The sequence below is a fragment of the Poecile atricapillus genome, chromosome 2, assembly GCF_030490865.1.
Source record: "Poecile atricapillus isolate bPoeAtr1 chromosome 2, bPoeAtr1.hap1, whole genome shotgun sequence".
NCBI lineage: Eukaryota > Metazoa > Chordata > Aves > Passeriformes > Paridae > Poecile > Poecile atricapillus.
Window position 1 is genome coordinate 1392037 of NC_081250.1, and position 25208 is coordinate 1417244.

The 25208-nt window shown below is 57.3% G+C and overlaps 2 protein-coding genes across 3 annotated transcripts in view; one reads left to right on the forward strand and one right to left on the reverse strand.

Annotated features, from left to right (window-relative positions):
• Positions 1-6858, reverse strand: part of NBEAL2 (neurobeachin like 2) — a 32682-nt gene extending 25824 nt beyond the window's left edge. For both annotated transcript variants that reach the window (XM_058830432.1, XM_058830430.1), the window contains exon 1: positions 6768-6858. In XM_058830432.1, coding sequence (XP_058686415.1) covers positions 6768-6818 — 51 coding nt within the window. In that variant the 5' untranslated portion in view covers positions 6819-6858. The remainder of the gene's footprint in view (positions 1-6767) is intronic.
• A 439-nt stretch (positions 6859-7297) lies between these two features.
• CCDC12 (coiled-coil domain containing 12) lies at positions 7298-22589 on the forward strand. Its single transcript, XM_058830457.1, has 7 exons — positions 7298-7465; positions 12396-12466; positions 18181-18260; positions 19506-19567; positions 20586-20620; positions 21426-21502; positions 21870-22589. Exons 1-7 carry the CDS (start codon positions 7319-7321, stop codon positions 21947-21949), a joined length of 552 nt encoding a protein of 183 aa, XP_058686440.1. The 5' UTR covers positions 7298-7318; the 3' UTR covers positions 21950-22589.
• Positions 22590-25208: the final 2619 nt, after the last annotated feature.

The following is a 25208-nucleotide window of genomic DNA, read 5'->3' on the forward strand; positions in this document are numbered from 1 at the left end:
GAAGCCTCTGACCAATCAGAGAGCAGAACAGCACAACCTGTGAAGCCTCTGACCAATCACAGCCCAGCACAGCGCTACCTGTGACTCGCTGACCAATCAAAACCCAGCACAGCACTACCTGTGACTCGCTGACCAATCAGAACCCAGCACAGCGCCACCTGGGACTCGCTGACCAATCACAGCACAGAATTGCACAACCTGTGCATCCTCTGACCAATCAGAGCCCAGCGCAGCACGAGCTGTGTGACTCTCCAGCCAATCAGCTCTCAGAGCACCTGTCCCTGCAGCCAATCAGGGCCCGCGGGGACAGTGGGGACTCACCCGGGCTGGGCACCGCCTGTCCTGAGCACCCCGAGGTGGCACCTTCGGGTGTCCCTGCCCTGGGCACCCCAATGGGGACCTTGGGGTCACCCTGAGCACCCCAATAGGGGACCTTGGGGTCACCCACAGCCCTGGGCACCCCAATGGGGACCTTGGGGTCACCCTGAGCACCCCAATACGGCACCTTGGGGTCACCCCAGTCCCCGACCCCCCCAATGGGGCTCCTTGGGGTCACACTGAGCACCCCAATGGGGACCTTGGGGTCACCCCAGTCCCTGGGAACCCCAATGGGGCTCCTTGGGGTCACCCTGGGCACCCCAATGGGGACCTTGGGGTCACCCCAGTCCCTGGGAACCCCAATGGGGCACCCTGGGGTCACCCTGAGCACCCCAATGGGGCACCTTGGGGTCACCCACAGCCCTGGGCACCCCAATACATCAATTTGGGGTCACCCCAGTCCCTGAGCACCCCAATGGGGCACCTTGGGGTCACCCTGAGCAACCCAAAGGGGGACCTTGGGGTCACCCCAGTCTCCAACCACCCCAATAGGGGACTTTGGGGTCACCCACAGCCCTGGGAACCCCAATGGGGCACCTTGGGGTCACCCCAGTCCTTGGGCACCCCAGTGGTCACCCCACTCCCCGACGCCCCCAGTGGGGCACCTTGGGGTCACCCCAGTCCCTGAGCTCCCCAATACGGCACCCTGGGGTCACTCACAGCCCTGGGCACCCCAGTGCATCAATTTGGGGTCACCCAGGTCCCTGTGCACCCCAGTGTGGCACCTTGGGGACCCCCACACCCTGCTGCAGCACCCCGGGGTCCCCCGATCCCCCAGATCTCCGGTGTGGCACCTTGGGGTCACCCCGATCCCCCAGAACCCCGGTGTGGGTCCCCCGATCCTCCAGGACCCCCGTGTGGCACCTTGGGGTCACCCCGATCCCCCAAAACCCCGGTGTGGGTCACCCCGCTCCCCCCGCCCCCCAAGTTCCCATCGCAGCACCCCGGGGTGTCCCCCCCTCGCCAGGGACCGTCCCCCCATTCCCACGGGGACCAGCCCCCCCTTTTCCCGGGATCCCGAGCTCCCCCGGCTCCCCCGGGCACCGCCACACCGCGGGGGGAACCCAAAATCCGCCCCCCCGCAATTCCCGCTGCCCCCCGAGCTCCCCGGGAGCGCCCCGGTGTCCCCGAGGCCGGTACCTGTCCCCGGGAGCGCCCCGGTGTCCCCGAGGCCGGTACCTGTCCCCGGGGGTGTCCCGGTGTCCCCGAGCCCGGTACCTGTCCCCGGGGGTGCCCCGGTGTCCCCGAGCCCGGTACCTGTCCCCGGGGGTGGCCCTGGCCCTCCATGGCCCCGCGGCAGCGGCGGGGCCGGAACGGGCGGGGGGGTTGGGGGGGGTTCGGGGGGGCCCCCCCGTTTTGTCACCGCTGTCGCTTGTGCAAAGCCACCAAAACAGCCCCGGAGCGCAGGAAATGTCGAGTCACCCGCGGCCCCACGGGCGCTTCCTGCCCCGCTGCGGGCTGGTGTGGGGCACCGGTATCGTGTGGGGCACCGGGACCGTGTGGGGCTCTGGTACCGTGTGGGGCTCTGGTACCGTGTGGGGACATCGGTACCGTGTGGGGCACCGGGACCGTGTGGGGCACTGGGACCGTGTGGGGCACTGGTACTGTGTGGGACACCGGTACCATGTGGGGACATCGGTACCGTGTGGGGACATTGACACCGTGTGGGGCACTGGTACCGTGTGGGACACCGGGATCGTGTGGGGCACCAGTACCGTGTGGGGACATTGGCACCGTGTGGGAACACCAGCACCGACTGGGGACACCGGCTCCTTTTGAGGACACCATCACCAACTGGGGGCACTGGATCTGTGTGGGGACACTGGCACAACTTGGGGACACCAGTTCCATCTGGGGACACCAGCACCATTTAAGGACAGTGGCTCCATCTGGGGACACCAGCTCTGTTTGGGGACACCAGCTCCATTTGGGGACACTGGCTCCTTTTGGGGACAGCGGCTCTGTTTGGGGACACTGGCTCCTTTTGGGGACACCGGCTCTGTTTGGGGACACTGGCACTGTTTGGGGACACCGGCACCATTTGGGGACACCAGCTCTGTTTGGGGACACCGGCTCCATCTGGGGACACCGGCTCTATTTGGGGACACTGGCTCCATCTGGGGACACCAGCTCCATTTGGGGACACTGGCTCCTTTTGGGGACACCGGCTCTGGGGACACTGGCTCCATCTGGGGACACCAGCTCCATTTGGGGACACTGGCTCCTTTTGGGGACACCGGCACCATTTGGGGACACTGGCTCCATATGGGGACACTGGCACTGCTTGGGGACACCAGCTCCATTTGGGGACACCGTCTCTATTTGGGGACACTGGTACCTTGTGGGGACACCAGCACCGCTTGGGGACACCGGCTATGTTTAGGGACACCGGCTCCATTTGGGGACACGGCGGTGCCACCGGTACTCTCCACCCCTGTCCCCACGGGGCAGCTCCGTGATGTCCCCAAGCTGGCGGTGGTGGCCACAAGGGGCTGGGTTGGTTTATCCCGAAATTCCCGAAAAATCCAACCCCAAATCCCGCCGTGGCAGCTCCGGAGCGCTCATTGCTGCTCCTCAGCACCCGAAATTCCCGGTATTCCCGAAAAATCCAACCCAAATCCCGCCGTGGCAGCTCCGGAGCGCTCATTGCCGCTCCTCAGCACCCGAAATTCCCGGTGTTCCAACCGGGAGCTGCACCCCGATATTCCCGGTCAGCCTTCCCGGAGCCCGTATCCCAAAATTCCCGGTGTTCCCACCCGGAGCCGCATCCCGAACACGGGGCCCGGAATTCCCGGAGCTGTCCCCAAGTTCCCCTTGTGCCCTCCCGAGGCCTCGGTCCCTGACGGAGCCGCTGGCAGTGCCGGTACCGGTACCGGAGCCGGAGGTGGCAGTGCCGGTACCGGTGGCAGTGCCGGAGCCAGTGGCAGTGCCGGTACCGGTGGTGGCGGTGGCACTGCCGGTACTGGTACCGGTGGTAGTGGCAATGCCGGTACTGGTGGCAGTGCCGGTACCGGTGGCAGTGGCGGTACCAGTACCGGTGCCGGTACCAGTGACAGTGGCGGTTCCGGTGGCAGTGGCAATGGCGGTACCGGTACCGATACCAGTGTCGGTACCGGTGGTGGCAGTGCCGGTACCGGTACCGGTGGCAGTCGTGGTACCGGTACCGGTGGTGGCAGTGCCGGTACCGGTGGCAGTGGCAATGGCAGTACCGGTACCGGTGGCAGTACCGGTGGCAGTGGCGGTGCCAGCCCGTGGCGCTGTCGCAGCCGGTTCCCGGCCGGCAGAACCGGTTCGGCGGCTTCTGAGCTCGGCCGGCGCGGAGCCGCCTGGGAGCGCCGGGAATACCGAACCGGGAACGCCGAACCGGGAACTGGAACCGGGAATTGGAACCGGGAATGCCGAGTCGGGAAAGCAGAGCCGGGAATGCCGAACCGGGAATGCCGAGCCGGGAATTTGAACCGGGAACGCCGAACCGGGAATTGGAACCGGGAATTGGAACCGGGAATTGGAACCGGGAATGCCGAACCGGGAATTGGAACCGGGAATTTTTGGGGAACCTCCAAAAGGTGGCAGGGACAAAGGCGGCGGGATGTCACCCCCGCACCGAGCGCCGCGGGTGACACCGAGTGACCCCGCAGGTGACACCGAGTGTCCCCGCGGGTGCTGGCGCTGGGGTCACGGTCCCGCCGCCCCTTCGGGGGGTGGGGACAGCGCGGCCACCCCTGGGGACAGCCGTGTCCTCCTGGGGACAGCCGTGTCCACTGGCAGCGCCACCACCTCTGGGGACAGCCGTGTCCTCGGACAGCGCGGCCACCCCTGGGGACAGCGCGGCCACCCCTGGGGACAGCCATGTCCTCCTGGGGACAGCCGTGTCCTCCTGGGGACAGCCGTGTCCTCGGCAGTGCCACCACCCCTGGGGACAGCCGTGTCCTCGGACAGCGCGGCCACCCCTGGGGACAGCGCGGCCACCTCTGGGGACAGCCGTGTCCCCTGGCAGTGCCACCACCTCTGGGGACAGCCGTGTCCCCGGCAGTGCCGGTGACAGCGGCCCTGTCCGGCCGGAAAGCCACCGGAGACGAGGCGGCCATTCCCGGGCCACCGACAGGGACACTGCCACCGAGGGGACACTGCCACCGAGGGGACACTGCCATCACCTGGGCCACGTCCCCCCAGCCGTGTCCTGCTTGTCCTTGGGGACATCGCTGTGGCAAAGGCCACCGGGTTCCGCTGCCGGGGAGGTGACACTGGGCTCTGGCCGTGCCCCTGGCGCCTCAGAGGTGGCACGGCCACCCTGATGAGTGGCACCTGTGTCCCTGTGACTGTGGGCACCTGTCCCCTCATGGCACCACGACAATGTGGCACCTGTCCCCACATGGCCACGGTCACTTCGGTGCTGTGGCACCTGTCCTCATGTCACCACGGTCACCCTGGCAATGTGGCACCTGTCCTCATGTCACCACAGTCACCCTGACAATGTGGCACCTGTCCCCTCATGGCCACGGTCACCTTGGTGCTGTGGCACCTGTCCCTGTACCACCACGGTCACCTCAGTGCTGTGGCACCTGTCCCCATGTCACCACAGTCACCCTGACAATGTGACACCTGTCCCTGTACCACCACGGTCACCCTGGCAATGTGACACCTGTCCCCACACAGCCACAACCACCCCGATGGAGTGGCACCTGTCCCCATGTCACCACGACAATGTGGCACCTGTCCCCATGTCACCACGGTCACCTTGGTGCTGTGGCACTTGTCCCTGTCCCACCACGGTCACCTCAGTGGTGTGACACTTGTCCCCATGTCACCACGGTCACCTCAGTGCAGGGACACCAGTCCCTGTAACACCATGGTCACCCTGGCAATGTGGCACCTGTCCTCATGTCACCAGGGTCACCTCAGTGGTGTGGCACCTGTCCCCATGTCACCACAGTCACCCTGACAATGTGACACCTGTCCTCATGGCACCACAGCCACCTCAGTGCAGTGGCTCCTGTCCCCAGACAGCCACAGCCACCCTGATGGAGTGGCACCTGTCCCCATGTCACCACGACAATGTGGCACCTGTCCTCATGTCACCATGGTCACCTCAGTGCAGTGGCACTTGTCCTCATGTCACCACGGTCACCCTGACAATGTGGCACCTGTCCCTGTCCCACCACGGTCACCTCAGTGGTGTGGCACCTGTCCCCATGTCACCACAGTCACCTCGGTGCTGTGGCACTTGTCCCTGTCCCACCACAGCCACCTCAGTGCAGTGGCTCCTGTCCCCACACAGCCATAGCCACCCTGATGGAGTGGCACCTGTCCCCATGTCACCACGGCCACCTCGGTGCTGTGGCACCTGTCCCTGTCCCACCACAGCCACCTCAGCGCAGTGGCTCCTGTCCCCATGTCACCCCCCGATGTCCCAGCACGTGGCCCTGCCCGAGCCCCCCCCGGCCGTGTCCCCTCCCCTTGTTTTGGGGTGCCGAGGTGACACTGGCGGGGCCAGCCGAGGTGACAGACCCCACGGATGTCCCCAACCCTCCCGGCGGCCCTTGGGGGGAGCATTTCACCCCAAAATCCACCGGGTCCCCCCAACCCGAGGGTGACACAGCCCGAGGGTGACACAGCCCGGGGGTGACACAGCCCGGGGGTGACACTGGGGTGCCACCTCCCCTCCAGGACGCGCCCCACCCCCTCCCGGGGGGAATTAAGGACAAAACGAAGCTCGCGGGGACATTTGGGGTGACCTGGGGGGGAGGGGGGGGCTGTCCCCACCCAGGGACCCCCTTGGGGACACCCCCCAGCACTCGCCGGAGGGTCCCCAAAGCCCCCCCGCCCGCGGCGCCGCTGTCCCCACCCTGTCGCCGTTCCAATGTCACCGCGCACCTGTCGCCGGGCGGTGGCGCCGGCAGCCGAGGGGACACGCGGAGCCCCCCAAACCCTCCCGGGGGGCTGGAGGGGACCCCCCAAACCCCTCCGGGGAGGGCGGAGAGGGGCGGGGGGACCCCAAATTCCCTCGGGGCGGGGCGGGCGGGCGGGGGGGTCCCCGCGGGATGCGGTGTCCCCGGGGGGGGTCCCGGGTGTCGCCGGGCTTTGGGGACACCCCGCAGGTGACACCGGCGTGCGGGGGGGAGGGGAGGGGGTGGCACACGGTGACAAACGGGGGGTGGCGGGGGGGAGGCACGGAGCCAACGCGGGGGGGGTTTGGGGACCCTCGGGGACCCTCGGGATGTGACAGCGCAGCCCGGGCGGGGGGAGGGAGGTGGGGACCGGGGGGATGCGACAATGGGGGACAGCAGGGGATGGGGGGGAGGCGGGAATTGCAAACAGGGGGGTGGGGATGGGGGAACCCCCATAGCGGGAGGGGGTGCGGGGTGCCCGGGGAGGGGTGCCCGGCTCACCTTGGCGAAGTAGAGCATCCAGAGCTCGCAGAGGCGCTCCCGGGAAGCCATGCCCGGGGCCGGCCCGGCTGGGAACCAGCGGCGGCTCCGCCCCCCCCGAACCCCCCCCCAAACCGAGCCCGGCCCTGGAACCTCCCCCAGGTGTTGGGGCGGGGACTCCCCTCCACCTGCTGGGGCGGGGAAAGCTCCCCTTCCCCATTTCCCCATCTCCATCCCCATCCCTGTCTGATTTCCCGTCCCATTCCCGCATTCCCAAAAAAGATAAATTTATTTACAACCCCCCCCCCCCCCAAATAATTAACACCAATTAGCGCAGCTAAGTCTCGCTCCCATTAGTAGACACCCCCAACAAAACGAAACACGACAATTCCTCCTTCATTCCCTTTTTATTCTCCTTTTAAACCATTCCCAAATTTTTAACGCCGAATTTTTTTTCTTTACCTTCCCCTTTCCCAACCCCACCCCCCGCCAACAAATCGATTGCTCCCATCCGTACGCTCGGCGCTCGGCACGCTCTGCCTAGCGCGCATGCGCACCGCGCGCTGTACGGCATGAGGGAAGAGGCCTACAAGATGGCGGCGCCCGGTGGCGGCACGGAAGGAACGGAGGAGGCGGCGGGATTGGTCCTGGGGCGGCTGGAGGAGGAGGCGCTGAAGCGGCGGGAGCGGCTCCGGGCCCTGAGGCAGCGAACGCTGCAGGTCGGGCCGGGCAGGGCGCGGGGAACGCGGGGGAGGCGCTCGGAGGGGCCGCGGTGGGGCCGAGGCGGCGGGAGGGGCCTGGAACGGGCCTGGAGAGAGGCCTGAGGGGGCTGGGGGGGGGCCAGGGGGCTCCAGGCGGATCCCGAGGTTTTTTTGGGATATTTGGGATGGGATTTGGGGTTCCCAGAAGGGGCTGGGGGTGCCAGAGGGTTCCAGGCGGATCCCGAGGTTTTTTGGGATATTTGGGATGGGATTTGGGGGTCTCAGAGGGGTTGGGGGACAGACAGAGGGGTCCAGGCAGATCCCGAGTTTTTTTGGATATTTGGGATGGGATTTGAGGATTTTGGGGGTCCCAGAGGGGCTGGGATTGGGTTGGGGGTACCAGAGGATTCCAGGTGGATCCCGAGGTTTTTTTTGGGTTGGGATATTTGGGATGGGATTTTGGGATCCCAGAGGGTCTGGAATGGATTTGGAGGTGTTGGAGGAGAATCCAAACATCCCACATGGATCCTGAGTTCTTTGGGAAATTTGAGATCCCGAGTTCTTCGGGACCCTGAGTTTTTGGGATTATTTGGGATCTCAAGTTCTTTGGGATATTTGGGATTCCCGTGTTCTTTGGGATATTTGGGATCCTGAGTTTTTGGGATATTTGGGATCCTGAATTCTTTGGGATAATTTGGATCCCGTGTTCTTTGGCGTATTTGGGATCCCGAGTTCTTTGGGATCCCGAGTTTTTGGGATATTTGGGATCCTGAGTTCTTTGGGATATTTGGATCCCGAATTCTTTGGGATCCCGAGTTTTTGGGATAAGGTGGTGTCGTGGTTTTATTTCCAGGCTGGAAAAAAGGCAAGAAAAGAAAGGTGGGAATAAAAGTACGGGAATAAAAAAAAGGCTGGAAAGAAATTTTTCCAATTTTGGTGGATCCAGTGGATTCCAGAGGGATGAGGACGGACACTGGAGCTCCTGGAAAAAAAGCTTGGATCCAGAGGGAGACTTTTCCTTCTGGAGAGCTCCCAACCCTCGGGGGAGAAATTTGGGAATTCTGTTGTGATGTGGAAAAGGTTTGGATGGAAATTCCCGCCTTAGGAAAGTGAGGAGAATCCCAAAATCCCGGATTTCTTTTGGGAAGGGGCCTTAAAGCTCATCCAATTCCATGGATGGGGAATCCAAAACATTCCAGGCCTGAAATCCATCGGGAAGCAAAGCAAACCCGGAATTCCGGGTTTTAAAGGGAATAAAGGCTGGATATTCCTGGAGGATGGTGAAAATTCCAGCAGTTTTTCCTGGAGCAGCTTGAGATCCTTGGGAAGCTTTTCCTGCTTTTTTTAGGAGCTGTGAAAGGCTTTTCCCAACTTTTATCCCTTCCCTTTATTCCCGGTTGGTTCCGTTCCCGTCGTTTCCCAGAAATCCAGGGAATGGGAACGATCCCGAGCTTCAGATCTCCGGGAAACATTCCAAGGACAGCGGATTTTCACCGGCAAAAAATTCCTCAGAAATCCAGGACTCCCTAAAAATCCGGGAGAAGCTGAAAGAAGGAAAATCTCCCAGAAATGTCCCAATTTTTCCAGTTTTTTACATCCCTTCCGTTCAGGGATTCTGCTTTTCCTGGAGTTTTCCCATCATGGGATGGAATTTTGGGTTATTCCCGCTGAAAACAACGGGAATGTTCCTGGATCGTGTCCTGCCTGTGGAAAAATCCAGGGTTTTTTTGGAATTCTCTTGGAGCTGGAGGCACCAAAAACATGGAAAAAAAGGGAATTTCTTCCGTCTGCTCCCAGAATTCCTGGATCAGATTCCCACAAGGAAAATCCTTCAGGTGGAAAAAGGAGCGGGAGAGGGGAAGAAATCCATGGATTGAGGAGATTCCCGCTGGGAAATTCCATGGAAAAATGGGAAGCTGCTCCAGGAGGCTCCACTGTGGGCAGGGCTGGGATTCCCGAGGGAATCCAGCAGAGGTTGAGCTGTGGGAAAGCTTTTTCTGGGAATATTTTCCAGGATTATCCAGAGAATGGAAGCGAAAAGCTGGGAATTCAGGAATTCCTGCTTTGGGATTCCTGCTTTTCCTTTCTTCCCATGGAACGTGGGGAATGAGGGACTTTTCCCATCATTTGGGACAAGATTTGGGATTTCCTGTTGGGCACATCCCGGATTTCCAGCTTTTCCCCTTTTCCCTGTGCTGTGAAAATCCGGGATTTGATGGCTCAAAGTTCCACTCCGAGGGAATTTCCCAGGAAAATTCCTTGGGAATTTTAAGGAATTCTCCTTTTAAGATCCATGGGGCTGCTGCTGACATTCCCAAAGGATCTCTCCCACCAAATCCATCTGGGATCGCCGGGGGAATTCCAGGCTTGCATTCCCTTTTCCATCCCAAAATTCCTCATCCAAGAACTTTCCACAGCTCCTTCTCCTGCATTTTATCCCCAAATCCACGAAAAGCCGGATCCTTCCCGTGTTTTTGTGGGAAGGAAAAGTCTCCCGTGGCTCCGGAGCGTTCCCCGCCTCGTTCCTCCAGCCGGAAAAATCCCTTTGGCTTCATCCCAACCTTTTGTTCCCGCCTGGATTCACTCCAGAGCCACATCCTCGCTCCTCCACGGAGCCCGGAGCGGGAGTGGCTCCTTCCCGCAGGATTTTCCTGCTTTTCCGCCCTTTCCCGGCTTTCCCGAAGGCCTGGACGATCCCGAGCTTTGCCTCGTCCTCGCTATTCCCGGATTTTTTTTTTCCCGCTGGGATTTGTTTTGCCAGAGCCTTGGGAAAAGCGTTGCTGTGGAAACGGAGCCCAGGGAAGTTTTTCCAGCCGGGAGGCTCTGAAGGATCCGTTCCTTTCCAGGCTTTTCTCGGGAAGTCGGAAAGGGCTGGAGCGCCGGGAATGTTTCACCTCGGGAAATGTTCCTGGAGGTTCTTCCCAACAATTCCAGCCCGGGAATGTTGGTTTGGAGATGGGATTGGGATGGATTGGGATCCCAGGGATCCAGGGATGCTCAGGGCAGGAAGGAAGCGAATCCAGAGGATCCCATGGAGCTGCTCCAGGGCTGGAAACCCCTCTGCTCCAGGAAAACCGGGAATGTCCACCTGGAAAAGAGACGGATCCAAGGAGAGCTCGGAGCCACTTCCGGGGCCTGAAGGGGCTCCAGGAGAGCTGGAGAGGGATTTGGGATGGAGGGACAGGACACAGGGAATGGCTCCCTATGGATGGATGGGATGTTGGGAATTGGGAATTCCTGGATGGGAGGATTCTGAGTTCTTTGGGATATTTGGCATCCCAAATTCTTGGGGAAAATTTGGATCCTGAGTTCTTTGGGATATTTGTGATCCTGTTTTTTTGGGATATTTGGATATTTAGAATTCCTGGAGCTGCCCCTGGATCCCTGGCAGTGCCCAAGGCCGGGCTGGGAGTTCCCTGCCATGGAATGGGATGATCCTTAGGATCCCTCCCAATCCAGGCCTTCTATGCCCACGGGCTGGAAACGTTGGGAATTCAGCCATGGGAATTCGGGAGCGCCGCCGTCTCCTCCTGCTGCCCGGATCTATGGGAATAAAACTCGGGATAAATGGAGCTGAGCCCATCCCTGCTGCCATTCCTGGGAAATTCCCGGCCTTCCCTTCCCTTCCCTTCCCTTCCCTTCCCTTCCCTTCCCTTCCCTTCCCTTCCCTTCCCTTCCCTTCCCTTCCCTTCCCTTCCCTTCCCTTCCCTTCCCTTCCCTTCCCTTCCCTTCCCTTCCCTTCCCTTCCCTTCCCTTCCCTTCCCTTCCCTTCCCTTCCCTTCCCTTCCCTTCCCTTCCCTTCCCTTCCCTTCCCTTCCCTTCCCTTCCCTTCCCTTCCCTTCCCTTCCCTTCCCTTCCCTTCCCTTCCCTTCCCTTCCCTTCCCTTCCCTTCCCTTCCCTTCCCTTCCCTCCCCTCCCCTCCCCTCCCCTCCCCTCCCCTCCCCTCCCCTCCCCTCCCCTCCCCTCCCCTCCCTCTTCTCAGTTTTGATGGAATTTATGGAGCAGGGAATTCCTGGGATCATCCCAAAGTTTTAATGGCCTTAGAGCAGAGAATGGAATTGGGATTTTAGGGATGGTCACTGTCGGTTTTCCCTCGGAAAAGCGGGAATATTTCCCTTCTCTTTGGAGCAGGAGCAGAACATTCCCGGAATGTCGATTTAACCCGGAATGTGGAACGGAGCTCGGGAGAGGAGGAATCCAGGGAATGAAAACATTCCCGGGGCTGGGAATCCGGGATTGCCGGGATCCCAGAGTCGGGATGGGAGCCAGGGAATGACCGGAGGGAGGTGGTGTGGAATTCCCAAGGAATTCCATGGATCCCTGGAAGTGTCCGAGGGCAGCTCGGGATGGTGGGAATTCCCTGCCCGTGGAATGGGATCGTCCTTCCCAATCCAGGCCTTTGGTGCCTGTAGGAGAAGTTGGGAATTCAGCTCTGGGAATGGAGAGGGCTCAAATCTCCTTATTCCCGATTTTCCAGGGAAATAAAAGTCGGGATAAGCGGAGCTGGCCGTGTCCATCCCTGGGAAATGCGGAGCTGCTCCTGCTTTTTTTTAGGGAAGTTGGGGAATTTCGGGATTCCGGAATTCCATGGCCGCTCATTCCCAGCTCTGGTAAGCTAACGGAAGCAGGAGTTCCACTGCTTTTCCCGGAATCTGCTGCTGCCAACAGAGCCTCTTTCCCTATCCCGAGGGAATTTTGCTCCAAGCTTTTCCCAGAGCCGGAATTCCTTCCTCGTTTTCCCTGTTTTCCATCCCAGATGATAAATTAGGCAATAAAAGAATCCCGCTCGGAGAATTCCCAAATTTTTGCGGCTTCTCATCCCTCATTCCCAAATCCTTTCCTGTCCCGTCTCTTCCTACAATTCCCGAGGATTTCCCAATCCCAGAGGACTCTTTGCTCTCCCGGTTTTTCCAGAGAAATCTGACGGATTCTCCCGGTTTTTCTGCAGAACAAGGAGAGCGCGGAGCCGGAATCCAAAATTCCCAGGGAAGATGAGGAAGAGGAGCCAGTCAAGCACAGGTAATTCCTTCTTCCTTCCCGCTTTTCCCTTGGAATCTTTCCCAGGAGGATTTTCCCTCAGGAAGAATTCCAGGAGCGTTTCCAAAGGAATGTTGGGAGATTCCCTGAATTCCTGGCTGTTCCCACACGGATTGGGTTTTTTCCATGGATTCCTGTGGGAGTTTTCCTTGGAAAACAGGAGCACGATCCCAGCCCAGATCCGGCCGATTCCAAAGGCGTTTTTCCCGCTGGGAAAATCCCAGCAGGGTTTTTTTTTTTTTTTGGGATCACAAATTTCGGTGGAAAACCTGGAATGCGGCCGATTCCCACGGATTCATCCCTAAAAAAACTCCATGGAAAAAACGAACCCGGGAAAAAAAAAAAAAAAGAGGAAATCCTCTTTTTTTTTTTGGGAATGGCTCCTTGGAAAAAGCAAATTCTGGTGGAGAAAATCCCAGAATTTGGGATTTGGAAGCACCAGATTTCTCGGGAATTTTCCGTGCTTGGAATCGGTGCCGGAGGCGAAAGCGGAGCTTGGGATCTCGGGAATCTCCCGAATAACCAACGGATCCGGAGCCGATGGAATCCTCGGAATCCCAAAAAACCTCCTGCTTTGAGCTGGTGTTATCCTGGGAATCGCTGCTGGATGGATCCAGGGAATTCCTGGAATTTCATTCCCGGTTTTTCATTCCCGGTGTTCAGCAGCACCCGGAACTGAGTTTTTCCATGGATTTTCCTCCATCCGGTGGCAGATCCCGCCAGAATCCTTCCCCTGCCTCGGGATGATTTCCTGGAAAATCCAAGGAAGTTGCAGGTGGAGAAGGGAAATCCCATCCCGGCTTTCTCCTCAAATTTATGGAATTCTTTGGGATTCCCCCCTTTCAGGACAGGGGAAACTTCCCTTCCCGATGGATTTTCCCGGTTTTCCACCTTTCCCATCTCAGTGTGTTTAGTTTGGAATCCAGAGGGAATTTCCCAAAGCAAATTCCAGCAAAATCTGCTCCATGGAAACGTTTGAATCCCAGATTTTGCCGGGATAATTCCCGATTTTTGGTTTCCTTTGGCTGCTTTTCCCGTGGGAATTGGATCCGGAAGAGCCCATCCCTTGATTTCCTCTTGGATCTGCATTTCCCAGGAATCTCCCTATGGAAAAGGGAATCGCTGGATTGGGGAAAAGGGAAAAAATCTGCAGGAATTCCGCCTGGATTTGGGAAGTGAGGAGTCCTGGGGGATGGAATCTCCCTTCCCTCCAAGGGCTGGATTTTCCGGGAGGAAGGAATTCCGTGGGATAGGGAATGTGGTGGTCCTGGGCTTTGCGGAGCAAAATCCCGGGATTTTCTCTCCTGGTTCCTTCAGCTCCATCCCAGCTGTTCTCAGGATGGAATTCCACCCTTGGGAGCTTCCTGGATCCCCGTGATCCCGAGGATTCTCCGGGATTCCCGGCTGATTCCGGGCTCTGCCCCCTCGGGAACGGCTGGAGAGGGAATAATCCGGGAAGAAGGAGCTGGAGCTCCCTGCCGGGGCACGGAGTCGTTTTCCAAGGATTTCTTCCTGCTTTTCCTGCTGGTTCTGGATGGATTTGGGGAATTCCCTCTCAGGCACTTGGGATAACGGGAAATTCCATCGGATTCCAGCCCTGGAAGTGCCGGGAGCAGCCCGAGATTGTGGAATTTAAGGAAAATCCCTTCTGGAATTCTGGGATTCTCCCACCCCTTCTCCACATTTTCCCAGGGATCCCCTCGGGAAAGCTGGGAAAAATTCCTTGGGGAAGGCATTCCATAGAATCCCGGAATTCCTTGGATGGGAAAGAATCTGGGATGATCCCATTCCATGGGAGCTGCTCCCGTCCAGCCTGACCTTGGACACTTCCAGGGCTGGAGATTCCCAACTTTTCTGGCTGCAGGAAGGACGGGATTCCCTGGACTCCGCTTTTCCCAAGTTTTTTTCCCAGCCCGTGCTCCCAATTTTTTTTTGCCACTTCCCGCTTTGTTCCATCCTCCCCATCCCATTTTTCCATCCTCATTTTCCTGCAAATTCCCTGCTCTTCTCCCAGGAAATCCGGCTCCAATCCCTGATCCAAACTCTGGGAATTCTCCCTGGAGCTGTGAAAAGCTGGGATTTAGGTGTGGATCGGGAATCCGCTTTTCCTGGGAGAAGGCCGTGGATTGGGATTTGGGATTTCCGCCTCATTCCCAGCGGGATCAAACGTTGGATTTGGGAATCTGGGACCTGCCGGAGCCTGGAATTCCCATCCCGCAGCTCCGAGCCTTGGAATTGCGGCTCCCGGTGGCGGCGGAGCTCCTCAGAGCCAGGAAAAGCGGAGCTGGAAATCCAAGGAAAAGCTTGGAGAGGAATGGGACAAAAAGAATCCGGGATTTTCCAGCTTTCGGAGGGAATCCGCAGCGAGCCGCGCCCTCGGAGACGGAATTTTCCTTGGAAGTTTCGGCTCCTGCTCTGGGGGAGGAGCAGGGGTTGGGAAAGCCGATCTCCCTCTGGAATTGCTCCCTCTGGAATGTCACCGGGCAGGAAATGTTTCCAGCCTGGAAATCCCTCGGGATTCGGCTCCAGAGGGGGTTGGGCTCACCAGGAGAATCCGGGATGGGATTCCCTTCATCCCGGAGCCTGGGAATGGCAGGGAAGGGCTTTGGGACAGGGAAAAGAGTGGGGAAAAAAATTAATCAGGATTAAAAGTGGGAATTCCTGGGATCTGCTCCCGCTGGGACGTGGATGTGGAGCATCCCAGGGATCCCTTCCCATCGGGAATGTGCTCAGGGAGAGGAGGAAGGGTGGGAATGGGAATGGGAACGGGAATGGGAATGGAAATGGGAATGGAAAAGGGAACGGGAATGAGAATGGGAATGGGAATAGGAACGGGAATGGGAATGGGAATGGAAAAGGGAACGGGAATGGGAATGGGAACAGGAATGGGAATGGGAACAGGAATGGGAATGGGCAAAGCCCGGAGCTGCCACTTTTTGCTCCAGGCTGGAAAAAGGAAAACAGGGATCGAATCCATCTGGAATCTGAGAGCGCCGGGATCCAGGCTGGGAAAATTCCCGAAGGTTCCAATCCGTGGTTTGGGATCTCCTCCCTCTGGAGCTGGGGGATTTTCCCTCAGGATGGAACCAATCCCATGATCCCGAGCCCGGCTGGATCCTCCTGGAGAGGCTTTGGATGATCCTGGATTTTCCTGGGATCGGGATGAGCCTCCTTCCGGTTCCTTTTCTGGGAATCCTTCCTGGGAATTCATCCCCCCCCCCCCCCACGGGGTTTTGGGCGCGGAATTTCAGGATTTCCAGCTGCCCTTCCTGTGGGAGAATTCCTGGGAATGGGAATTCCTGCTCCCGACCCCGGGGCCGGCTCCGTGCTGGGATTGTGGATCCCAGAATTCCAGCGGTTATCCCGGCTGTTATCCCGCCTTCCCAAGGTGCCTCCAGGGCTCCTTTGGCTTGAACCTCAAGGCTGGAATTTGGGTTTGGATCCATCCCAGCCCGGAGGAGCCGCAGGAAAACGTGGATGAGGTTTGGCATTCCCAGGGTTTGGAATGTGGGCTTTGTCCCGGTTTTACTCGTGGATATTGAAATTCCCAGAGTTTGGAATTCCCAATTTCCAGCACCTGGAAAAGCTCAATCCTGATGGATTTGGGATCTTCTCCAGCTCTCCCAGAACACCTGGATGGCTCCAGCTTGGAAAAAGCTCCCGGCCTGGCAGGATTGGTGCGGAGAGAGGTGGGAATTTCCGGGATTCCTTCCTTCCAGAGCCGCTCCAGGAGCAGGAGCAGCTTTTCCAGGGAAAAGCTTTTCCTCCAGATTCTCCTGGATCTGCCTCTTCCTCCTTTGGCACCTTGCACGAGGAATTCGGGAATGTCGGCAGCGCCTGCTGGAATCCAGAGGATCCCACGGAGCTGCTCCAGGGCTGGGGCCCCTCTGCTCCGGGAAAACCGGGAATGTTCACCTGGAAAAGAGACGGATCCGGGGAGAGCTCGGAGCCGCTTCCGGGGCCTGAAGGGGCTCCAGGAGAGCTGGAGAGGGACAAGGGATGGAGGGACAGGACACAGGGAATGGCTCCCACTGGTTGGATGGGATATTGGGAAGGAATTCCTGGCTGGGATGGAATTCCCAGAGCAGCTGGGGCTGCCCCTGGATCCCTGGCAGTGCCCAAGGCCAGGCTGGATGGAGCTGGGATAACGGGAATTCCCTGCCGTGGCAGGGCTGGGAATGGGATCATCCCACAGATCCCCTCCAACCCAGCCCATTCCCGGATAATTCCAGGATAATTCCATGATCTCCATCCGTTTTTCCCGCTGTTCCTGGAGGTGAAATCCTCATCCTCAGGGATTGGGAAGCCGCTCCCGAAGCAGCTCCAAGTGACTTTTGGGAATAACGACAGGAGCAAGGGAGAGATCCCCATTCCAGCTTTTCATGGCAGAGCCATTCCCGGTGCTCCCGCAAGGCTTGGAAAAATCCATGGAATTGTTTGTTCCATAAAACCCTTTGGGGCTGGAACAGCAGCCGAGCTCGGAGGGGCCCGGTTTCCATCGGGAACGCTCCGGGCATTCCGCACATTCCCGGAGTGCCGGTGCCAGGGGCCTCATCCCAAAAAAAAGCCGGGATCCCTCTGCTTCCCAGCCAGCAGCTCCAGGCCGGAGGGAAACCTGGATTTGGGAATGGGCCACCCCTGGCAGCGCTTCCCCCTGGAATTCTGCGCTTCCCAAATCCTCCCAGTTCCTTCTTGGGAAGGAATTCCCGGCTGGGAGGGTGGGGAAGGGCTGGGATGGAATTCCCAGAGGAGAATTCCCGTGGCTGCCCCTGGATCCCTGGAAGTGCCCGAGGAGCAGCCTGGGATCGTGGGAGCTGTCCCTGATCCCAAGGAATTCCCTCCCTGACCCCAGTGAGATCCTGGGACAATTCCCGGCATTCCCAGATTCCCGTGGCTCAGCCCCTTGGCCAGGAATTCCTGTGCCGGAGCGGGAATGGGATTCAATGGGAAAGGTTGGAATTTCCACCCTCGCTCCGGTGACTTCCAAGGTTGGATTTTTGGTGTTTTCCATAAAATCCCACTCCTCTGCTTCCCGAGATTCTCTTGATCCTGATGAATTCCGTCCTCGGCCGTTCCCGAGCTTCACCTCCCTCGTTATCCCTGCGGATATTCCAGGGATCCGCGGCCTCCTGGGAATGAGGAATTACAGCCCAAATTAAACGGGAATTTCATGGAATTGTGGCTCAGTCCGGACTCTTGAGCTTCCCTGGAGGAGAGGAAAACATGGAAAAACTTCCAGGTGACCTTTGGGTCCCTCAGCTCCACCATCCGTTTATTCCAGCACCGGGATTTGCTCCCTGGTTTTGGCATTCCCAGGAATGCTGGGAAAACCACCCTGCATCCCAAATAATCCCACTTTTCCCTCCTGTCTTTCCCTGAGTTTTTTCCATGATTTTGGATCTTCCCTGGGGTTTCCATCCTGAGTATCCCAGTTTTTAGAGCCGGCTGGTTGGAATATTGGGAATATTCCTCATGGAATGTGGAATGGGAATCCCCATTCCCGGTGGGATTTCAAAGCCGTGGACGCGGCGCTCGGGGCCACGGATCACCGGATTTGATCATCTCGGAGGCTTTTCCAACCTCAACAATTCCAGGATTTCAGCTGCCTCTGGCTCCTGATTCCAACATTCCCGCTTTTCCTGAGCGCCCGCTGGGGCTTCCCGGATTTTTCTCACGGCTCTTCCCGCTTTTCCCAGGGAGATCAAGCTGCGGAATTACGATCCCGAGGATGAGGAGCTGAAGAAGAGGAAGCTGCCCCCGGCCAAACCGGCTTCAGGTGGGAAAAACCGGGAATGTGGGAAGGGAAGCGAGGGCTTGGGAAGCTCCGTGCTCTTCCCAAGGTGGGAGATCCATCGGGATGAGGTGTCCACGGAGCCTGGAGGGGTTGGAATTGTCTGATCCTGCCACCCCCACACCCAGCGTTGCACAAGCAGGGTGGGAACAATCCCAGGCCCAAATCCAAGGATTCGTGCTTGGAGGAGCCTCCCTGGAGGAGCCTCCCGGAAATTCCGGCTGTTTTTTTGTTGGATTTATTGGGAAGGAAATCTCGGGCCGGAGCTGAGGGCGTTGGGGCTGGAATTTCCTCACCCGGAACTTCCATAAATCACCTGAGGGGGAAGGGAAGGAGTTCCCTGGATCCTGAAATGTGGAGTTTTCCTGGGATAAATCCCTCGAAAAATGGATAAAAAGGGAGGGTTGGGAATGGCCGGGAATTCCGGCACTGCCCTTTCCTTGTGTTTTTGTAGGATTAAAACTTCCACGTAAAGGAAAAACACAGAAAGGTTGGAGCGTGTCCGGGGAAGGGAACGGAGCTGGGGAATTCCTGAGGGAGCCAGGGATGTTCTGGATCAAAGGAAGCTCAGGGGGAACAATTCCCTGCCAGGAGCCGGGGTGGGATCGGGATCTGCTCCCAGGGATCGGGAATGGGAAATAACCAGGTCGGATATTGGGAATATTCCGGTTGTCCCGCGATGCTGGAGCCGCATTCCTGGAGGGACTGAAATCCCTGTGGATGTGGGGACACGGCCTTGGCACCGCTGGGAGTGTTTGGATTCAATCCCAGGGCTTTTCCAACTGGAATTGTCCTTGATTCCATGAAATCCATGGGCTGGGGCGGGATGTGCTGCCTGGTGCAGCAGCCCCTCCGCAGGCGGTTTTTTCCATGAGTTTTTTCCCATTATCCCGGATATTCCCGAAGCCTGAGCTGGAGCTGGACTCCTCCAAAGCATCCCAGGCCCAGAAATGAGTCCAGGAGAAGAAAATTCCAGACCTCTGGAGCAGCTGATCCCTGCAGAAGTTGGGAAAAGAGGCCTTGATCCCAGGCGGCTTCCGGCTGCAGTCTGTGGGATTTCCATCATTCCCAGAGAATTTTTAGGAGTCTCCAGCGGGGTTTGGAAGCGAAGGCGCCGTGGTTTTGGGTGAAGCTGCGGGAATGGGGTTTTAGGGAAGCGCTTGGGAGCCCAGCCCGGAGCTCCCGGTGGAATTCCCGGTTTTCCGACACTGATCCTGTTCCCCCATCTAGTGGAGGAGACGGTGAAGGAGCAGCTGGAAGCGGCCAAGCCGGAGCCCATCATCGATGAGGTGGTAGGTACAGCGGGAATTCCTGGGAATCCAGAGCTGGAAACCTGGATCAGGGAATCCAGAGCTGGAAATCCAGAGCTGGAAACCTGGATGAGGAAATCCAGAGCTGGAAACCTGGGACAGGGAATCCAGAGCTGGAAATCTGGATGTGGAATTACAGAGCAGGAAATCTGTATGTGGGAATCCAGAGCTGAAAATCTGGATTGGGAATCCAGATCTGGGACTCTGGATCTGGGAATCCGGAGCTGGAAATCTGATTGGGAATCCAGAGCTGGAAATCTGGGTTGGGATTCCAGAGCTGGGAACCCAGATGTGGAAATCTGGATCTGGGAATCCAGAGCTGGGAATCCGGATATGGAATTCCAGAGCTGGGAATGCGAATTAGGAATCCGGAGCTGGAAATCTGGAGTCAGGAATCCAGATCTGGGAATCTGGATGTGGAATTCCAGAGCTGGAAACCTGGATTGGGAATCCAGAGTTGGAAACTGGATCTTGGGAATCTGGAAATCTGTAGGTGGGAATCCACAGCTGGAAATGTGGATGTGGGAATGCAGAGCCGGGAATCCAGATCTGGGAATCCAGAGCTGGAAACCTGGATTGGGAATCCAGAGCTGGAAATCCGGATTGGAATCCAGAGCTGGAAACCTGGATTGGGAATCCAGAGCTGGAAATCCGGATGTGAAATTCCAGATCTGGAAATCTGGATTGGGAATCCAGATGTGGAAATCTGGAGCTGGGAATGTGGAACTGGGAATGTGGATGTGGGAATATGGAGCTGGGAATGTGGATTGGGAATCCAGATCTGGAAATCCAGATCTGGAAATCTGGGTGGGGAAATCCAGACCTGGGAATCTGATTAGGAATCCAGAGCTGGGAATCCAGATTAGGAATCCAGAGCTGGGAATGTGGATGTGGGAATGTGGATTGGGAATGTGGATTGGGAATGCGGAGCTGCTCCGTGCCAGGCCCAGGCTGGAATGTTGCCTTTGGAATTCACTGGATGTCTCCTCTCCTTCCCTAGGACCTGGCGAATTTGGCTCCCAGGAAACCGGACTGGTGAGTGCCGATGGAATGCTGCTCCTGGGAAAAGGGTCTTGGAATCACCGGGGGGGCTCCAACACCTCGAGGTCGTGCTGGGAATATCCAGGAGAAAACTGAGGGTTTAAAATGCCAGGAAAATCCCGTGGGAAGTTGGGATGAGCTGAGCTTTAAGGACCCTTCCAACCCCGAGCATTCCATGATTCCATGGAGTTGGAAAACCTGGCTGTGGAGGGAGACAGAATTCCCTTTTCCAGCTGATTCTTTGGAATGCTTGTCACTGAGGGCTGGAAATCTGAAAATCTGGATGTGGAATTCCAGAGCTGGAAATCTGGATGTGGAATTCCAGAGCTGGAAATCTGGATGTGGGAATCCAGAGCTGGAAATCTGGATGGGGAATCCAGAGCTGGAAATCTGGATGGGGAATCCAGAGCTGGAATCTGGATGTGGGAATCCAGAGCTGGAATCTGGATGGGGAATCCAGAGCTGGAAATCTGGATGGGGAATCCAGAGCTGGAAATCTGGATGGGGAATCCAGAGCTGGAAATGTGGATATGAAATTCCAGAGTTGGAAATTTGGATGATTTCCAGAGCTGGAAATCTGGATATGGAATTCTAGAGCTGGGAATCTGAATTAGGAATCCAGAGGTGGGAATCTGGATGTGGAATTCCAGAGGTGGGAATCTGGATGTGGAATTCCAGATCTGGAAATCCTGGGCTGGTTTTGGGATGGTGGCTCTTGGGAAAGAGAAGGAATTCCCGGTGGGAAAGCCGTGTCCTGCCTGGCCATGGAATTGTCCCGATCCCGGTGCTCTCCTTGCAGGGATTTGAAGCGGGACGTGTCCAAGAAGCTGGAAAAGCTGGAGAAGAGGACGCAGCGAGCCATCGCCGAGCTGATCCGTGCGTTCCGGAGCCGCGGGAACGGGGGTGGCTCATTCCAGAGGGATCCCGGGATCCACGCCGGGAGCTCTGGGTTGGGGAGGTGGGGTTTGATCCTTGGGCACTTCCAGGGATCCAGGCGGGGTTTGATCCCTTCCCAAACGGATCCGGGAATCCGTTGGTCCCAAGGAGGCTCCAGGAGCGCTCGGATCGTGCCAAGGGAAGGGTTCTGGGGTCCTTCCGGCTCGCTCCCGATCCAATCCAATCCAATCCCATCCCATCCCATCCCATCCCATCCCATCCCATCCCATCCCATCCCATCCCATCCCATCCCATCCCATCCCATCCCATCCCATCCGTCCCTTTTCCATGGCTTTTCTCCCGGCAGGAGAGCGCCTGAAGGGGCAGGAGGAGGAGCTGGCCTCGGCCGTGGGATCCGCAAAGCAGGACGGGAGCGACTCCGACTGAGGAGAATCCATCGGGAACAGGATCCGGATCTGCCTCGCGCCGGCCCCGTGGCCCTCCCTGCTCATCCCTCTTCCTGAATTTCCCCAATCCTGGGAAATCCCCTTCCCTGGGATCATGGGAGATTGATGGGAGCAGGACAGACCCTCCCCAGTTTGCTGGAACTTCCTTGGAGCAAGGAAAAGTGGGAAAACTCCGGGCTGGGGTTGGAAAAGTCAATCCAGACTCGCTGGGAAAGGAGGGAGATCCCAACAGCCCTTGGAAAATCAGGATCATTTCCCAGGGATTGGTTCCTGTGCAGGGACTCCTCGAGGTTCTGAGGGTTCGGGAATATCCACGGCCAGCCCTGGAATTCCCGTGGGAAGGCTCGGGAATCGTTGGCTGCTCCGCATCTGGCTGAGTTCCATGTGGGATTTGCTCGGCTCCCGGAATTTCCCGACGCTCCGGGAGCGTTTCCCGCTCCTCCTTTTGGGGTTTTTTATGGATCTTTTCCTAATAAAACAGTTCCGTGTGGAAAACCTTGTCCTGCAGAGGAGCGGGAAGAGGAGCAGTGGGATTGAATCCATGGAAATTGGAGTGGGATTGAATCCATGGAAGTTGGAGTGGGATTGAATCCATGGAAATTGGAATGGGATTGAATCCATGGAAGTTGGAGTGGGATTGAATCCATGGAAGTTGGAGGAGCAGTGGGATTGAATCCAAGGAAACTGGGGTGGGATTGAGTCCATGGAAGTTGCAGGAGCAGTGGGATTGAATCCATGGAAGTTGGAATGGGATTGAATCCGAGGAAGTTGGGGTGGGATTGAGTTCATGGAAGTTTGAGTGGGATTGAATCCATGGAAGTTGGAGTGGGATTGAATCCATGGAAGTTGGGGTGGGATTGAATCCATGAAAATTGAAGGAGCAGTGGGATTGAATCCATGGAAGTTGCAGGAGCAGTGGGATTGAATCCATGGAAATTGGAGTGGGATTGAATCCATGGAAGTTGGAATGGGATTGAATCCATGGAAGTTGGAGGAGCAGTGGGATTGAATCCAAGGAAGCTGGGGTGGGATTGAGTCCATGGAAGTTGGAGTGGGATTGAATCCATGGAAATTGAAGGAGCAGTGGGATTGAATCCATGGAAATTGGAATGGGATTGAATCCATGGAAGTTGCAGGAGCAGTGGGATTTCATCCATGGAAGTTGGGGTGGGATTGAATCCTTGGAAATTGGAAGGAACAGTGGGAATTGGAATTGAAACTCCATGGAAGTTGGAGTGGGAGCAGTGGAACTGAATCCACAGAAGTTGGGGTGGGATTGAATCCATGTAAATTGGAGTGGGATGGAGTCCATGGAAGCTGGAGTGGGATTGAATCCATGGAAATTGAAGGAGCAGTGGGATTGAATCCATGGAAGTTGGAATGGGATTGAATCCATGGAAGTTGGGGTGGGATTGAATCCATGGAAGTTGGGGTGGGATTGAGTTCATGGAAATTGGAGTGGGATTGAATCCATGGAAGTTGGAGTTGAATTGAATCCAAGGAAGTTCGGGTGGGATTGAATCCATGGAAATTGGAGTGGGATTGAATCCATGAAGCTGGAGTGGGATTGAGTCCATGGAACTTGGAGTGGGATTGAATCCATGGAAGTTGGGGTGGGATTGAATCCATGGAAGTTGGGGTGGGATTGAATCCATGGAAGTTGGAGTGGGATTGAATCCATGGAAGCTGGAGGTGGCCACAGCAGGTCCTGCACAGTTCCTGGGATGGGCTGATCCAGGTTATTGCGTGCTCCCGGTTCCTGGGGTGATCCCAACCCTGTCCCTCTGGAAAAGGTGAGCGGTTGGGATCTGCCAAGCTGATCCCACGCTTCCCTGGAAAACTTCCTTGTGGCTCTGGGAGAATCCTCTGGCTGGATTCCAGAGGTTTTATCCCGAGGAGAAACAGCTGGAGCCAAGACAAGATTCCGGCTGGGATAAGAGGAGCTGTTCCCGGTAATTCCCACATCCTGCTGCTTTTTTTCCCGCTGGATCATTCCCAGGGTGATGGATCCTTGTCCCTCTGCCGGGATCTGCTGCTTCCCACTGCTCCCTGCTCCTCCCTCAGGATTTTCCACCTGCAGGAGCCCCATTCCAGAGCAGCTGGAAAATTCCCGGATTCCTCCTCCATTCCCGGCTTTCTTCTGCTCCTTGGCTCTCCTGCTCGGTGCTGGGATGTACCTCTGGATTCCCTGTGGATTCCCTCTGGATTCCCCCTGGATTCCCTCTGGATTCCCTCTGGATTCCCTCTGGATTCCCTCTGGATTCCCTCTGGATTCCCTCTGGATTCCCTCTGGATTCCCTCTGGATTCTCTGGTGGGAAAACACCTGGGCTGGGGACCCAACCGTCTCCCTGTAGGGAATTTTTGGTGGTTTCCCCTATTTTTCCTTGGATGGGAGACATCCGAGTGCCCCCCACCCTTGTCCTGGGGAAAAATATTTCTGGAAGAGCCGTGGGAAGATTCCATCAGGGAATTCTGGAATCCCTGGAAGTGCCCAAGGCCAGGTTAGAGGAGCTTGGAGCTGCCTGGGATAGGGGGAGATGTCCCATGGAATGGGATGGATGGGATGATCCTTAAGTTCCTTTGCAACCCGAATTGTTCTGGAATTCCCTGATTCCTTGGAATCTCTGGAATGTCCTGTAGATGTCAGCAGATCTCCGTGCACAGCACTGCTGTGTCCAGCTCTTCCCAACAGCTGGAATCAGGATAAAGCCAGACCTGAATCCGTGAATGGGACACTGCCAGCTGGAATTCTCATCCATGGATCCATGGATCCATGGATCCATCCATCATCCATCATCCATCCATCCATCCATCCATCCATCATCCATCCATCCATCCATCCATCATCATCCATCATCCATCCATCCATCATCCATCATCCATCCATCATCCATCATCCATCCATCATCCATCCATCATCCATCCATCCATCCATCCATCATCCATCATCCATCATCCATCCATCCATCCATCCATCCATCATCCATCCATCCATCCATCCATCATCCATCCATCCATCCATCCATCCATCCATCATCATCCATCATCCATCATCCATCCATCATCCATCCATCATCCATCATCCATCCATCCATCATCCATCCATCATCCATCCATCCATCCATCCATCCATCCATCCATCCATCCATCCATCATCCATCCATCCCTCCATCCATCCATCCATCCATCAATCCATCCATCCATCCATCCATCCATCCATCCATCCATCCATCCATCC

Bases quoted from the DNA above. Each gene is read 5' to 3' on its own strand.
- CCDC12 (XM_058830457.1), top strand. From the start codon at position 7,319: ATGAGGGAAGAGGCCTACAAGATGGCGGCGCCCGGTGGCGGCACGGAA. The intron at 12,467-18,180 runs GTAATTCCTTCT...CGCTTTTCCCAG, and splicing joins GAGGAGCCAGTCAAGCACAG to GGAGATCAAGCTGCGGAATT. The intron at 19,568-20,585 runs GTAGGTACAGCG...CTCCTTCCCTAG, and splicing joins AGCCCATCATCGATGAGGTG to GACCTGGCGAATTTGGCTCC.